The 3188-nt window shown below is 33.9% G+C and overlaps 1 protein-coding gene across 1 annotated transcript; it reads left to right on the top strand.

Annotated features, from left to right (window-relative positions):
• The first annotated feature begins 613 nt into the window (after window positions 1–613).
• On the top strand, window positions 614–2952 carry LOC121213861 (coleoptile phototropism protein 1). The gene is made up of 4 exons (XM_041087102.1): window positions 614–787; window positions 891–960; window positions 1372–2478; window positions 2564–2952. The coding sequence occupies exons 1-4, from the start codon at window positions 645–647 to the stop codon at window positions 2942–2944; spliced, it is 1701 nt and encodes a 566-aa protein (XP_040943036.1). The 5' UTR covers window positions 614–644; the 3' UTR covers window positions 2945–2952.
• Window positions 2953–3188: the final 236 nt, after the last annotated feature.

Here is a 3188-nt window from a genome sequence, read left to right on the forward strand (position 1 = left end):
TAATGGTAATTTTTACTTTTGAATTTTTTTAAAAACTAATTCTTTAAAAAAACTACTGGAATTTTATAATGTAATTTGAAAATAAATAATTGCTTTCATTGAGAAGAAAAAAAAATTAGTTTCTACTTATCATTCTTTCACCCATATAATAAATATCATTTGATCTAAATTTTTTTTCTTATTTTTCATGTCTGTTCTAAGTATCATATTTGTTATTCATAACTACCCCTTTCAACAATACCATCTCTAATGTTTGAACTTTAATCTAATATTTATTAAACATATATAATTCTATCAACTTTTTCCTCCCAAAAGATTATGGTACTTTTCTTGATATAATACATGGAGCAATCATAAAATCGACACTGACGTAAAAGGGTGATTGGTGTAATGATATATATGGATGAGAATCAAGAACATAAATTGTCAATGTGTTGGCTATAAGCTGTCCATCCATATATTCTTACTGTGGCAGACAGGCAAAGGGTACCAAACCATCTTCATGGCTTTAACCACTTTGGAATAATTAAATGCAATAAATAACCCCCACCCATCTCTGCCCACGTACACTGCTAATTCATTGTGTATAAATAACACTACAGCCCAAAGATGATGGTTCAAGGACTTATAGCTATCGAGGAAAAATGAGGTCTAAGATGATGGGTTGTAGAGAGGAACATCAGAGTACTCATGGTTCAGTGCTGGGTGGGAAGCCTAACCATTGTGTTATTTATCCACCAAAGTCTAGCATTGTTGCTGGGGAATTGGAAAGAAGAAACAATGACTGGTTAAATTCTTCTTCTTCTTCTGGTACATATAGGTATATATAATGGTGGTGTTTATGTAGAGATGATATTAATAAGCTCCTGTTTTGATTTCGTCTGACGCAGGTTTGTTAGGACCAAAGTTGCAAGTGATTTAATGGTGCAGGTTGGAGATTTTAGCTTTCACTTACACAAGGTCAGCAACAACTATATACTTGTCTTTATTAGTGAAGCATGGGATTATTATTAATTTTGCCAGATGAAAATAAACTTATTTTTGTAAATTATTATAAATTTGGGGAGGGGATGGCTTGCATAAAAATATATTTCATATATTATGTAGGGAATCGTTTTACCAAATATTATGCCTTTTGTTTCTGATGGGATATATGTGGACAGATTTGTCATTATCATGCTCATATTGTGCCCAACACAAAGGCCAACTGTATTTTCGTATTATGTTTTAATTTTTTTTATAATTTACCATATTAATTCAATTTTAACTTTACAATCATTTATGTGAAATTAGTAATTCATTGCATTTGTCATATCTTAAGATAATTAGCTATTACAATTTATAAACAAGTGATCATGTTGTGATCCTCAGCTTGCTATGGTTTCGAAAAGTGGGTATTTGAATAGACTTGTATTTGCAAAAAGAAGTGAGGGACATGGACACAATGGAGGCAGCCTCAAGATTGTGTTGGATGACCTTCCTGGTGGAACCATCACCTTTGAATCAATTGTCAACTTCTGCTATGGATTTAAGGTGGATGTAACAGCTGCCTCCATTGCTCCACTCTATTGTGCTGCAAATTTCTTGGAAATGAGTGATGATCTTCACCAAGGTAATCTCATTTCCAAAACAGAGGCGTTTTTGAGCTTTGCAATTTTCTCATCTTGGAAAGACACTTTTAAGGTACTCAAAAGCTGTGAATCTGTGTCACCTTGGTCCAAAGATTTGCTTATTGTGAAACAATGCTCCGATGCCATTGCTTGGAAGGCCTCAACTGACCCCAAAGCTTTTACTTTAGGACAAAATAGTAATGGGAACTTGAATGTTGGAGAATCAAGTGATACTTGGTGGTTTCAAGATGTTTCGACCCTTCGAATTGATCATTTTATCCAAGTGATCGAATCGATTAAACGAAAAGGGGTGAAACCGGAGCTTGTTGGATCATGTATAGCTCATTGGACGGCGAAATGGTTTTCGGGTACCACATTTGTATTTGATGACCCAACAATACCCAAGCATTTGACTCAAAAGCTACAAAGAATTACCATTGAAAGTTTAATTAATATGCTTCCAGCGGAGAAAAACTCAGTTTCTTGCAACTTTCTACTTTACCTTGTCAAGTTGGGGCTGAAAATACAAGTAAATTCTGAGTTGTTGAGCAAACTAGAAACAAGAATAGCTTCCATGTTGGAGCAATGTTGTGCTCAAGATCTCTTGGTTAAGAACTATGGAGATAAGGATACTACATATGATGTTGGAATTGTGATTAGGGTGGTCAAAGCTTATGTTTTATTGGCCTTGAAAAACTCTAGGGCAAGACTATGCATTGTTGGAAGGTTGATTGATGGTTACCTTACTCTAATTGCAAGGGATATTAACCTTACGCTCATTGATTTCAAATTACTTGTGGACGCATTACCGACAAATGCTCGATCGTGCGATAACAACCTTTATAGAGCCATAGACATGTACCTCAAGGTATGTACTTCACCCCTGAATAACTTACTTTCTTTCTATGTAATAGTAGTTTACCTAATTCAAAGTTTGTGCAACGATTGTGTAGGCACATCCAAGTCTAATGGAGGAAGAAAGAGCTAGTGTGTGCAAAGCAATGGAGTATCATAGATTATCAGAAGATGCACGCCAACATGCAATGAGGAACGGCCGATTGCCGTTGAAAATCGTAACGGAATTCATGCTTCTTGAGCAAGTAAAAATGGCTAGATCGATATCAGCTTCTAAGTCAAATATTAATCCAAGAACGACGACTCAAGTAATAATGAAGATGAATAATAAAAAATGTTTAGAGAAGGGATTCATAGCACCTCAAAAAGAGATTATGTTGATAAGAAAAGAGGTGGAGAATATGAAGATGCAACTCAATCAGTTGCAAATGTGTAAACTAAAGCTTCAAAAACAAGTTCAAAGATCATGCATCAAGTAGAACATAAAGCTTTGTTTTCATCAACAAATTTTATCACTCTCCCCGTGGTTTTACATGGTCACTAGGACTATAACTATATATGCTCAAGCATATCAATTCTTTGAACTTTGAAAAACTAACGTAAAATATGTCAAATTTTTAACCTAATTACCAAGATTTAATAATCCCTTTCCTTATAAAAAATCAATAAAAATTATATATAATAAAAATATATATTTTGAATATATAATGTAACACATATAAT

The sequence above is a fragment of the Gossypium hirsutum genome, chromosome D01 (genome assembly GCF_007990345.1).
Source record: "Gossypium hirsutum isolate 1008001.06 chromosome D01, Gossypium_hirsutum_v2.1, whole genome shotgun sequence".
NCBI lineage: Eukaryota > Viridiplantae > Streptophyta > Magnoliopsida > Malvales > Malvaceae > Gossypium > Gossypium hirsutum.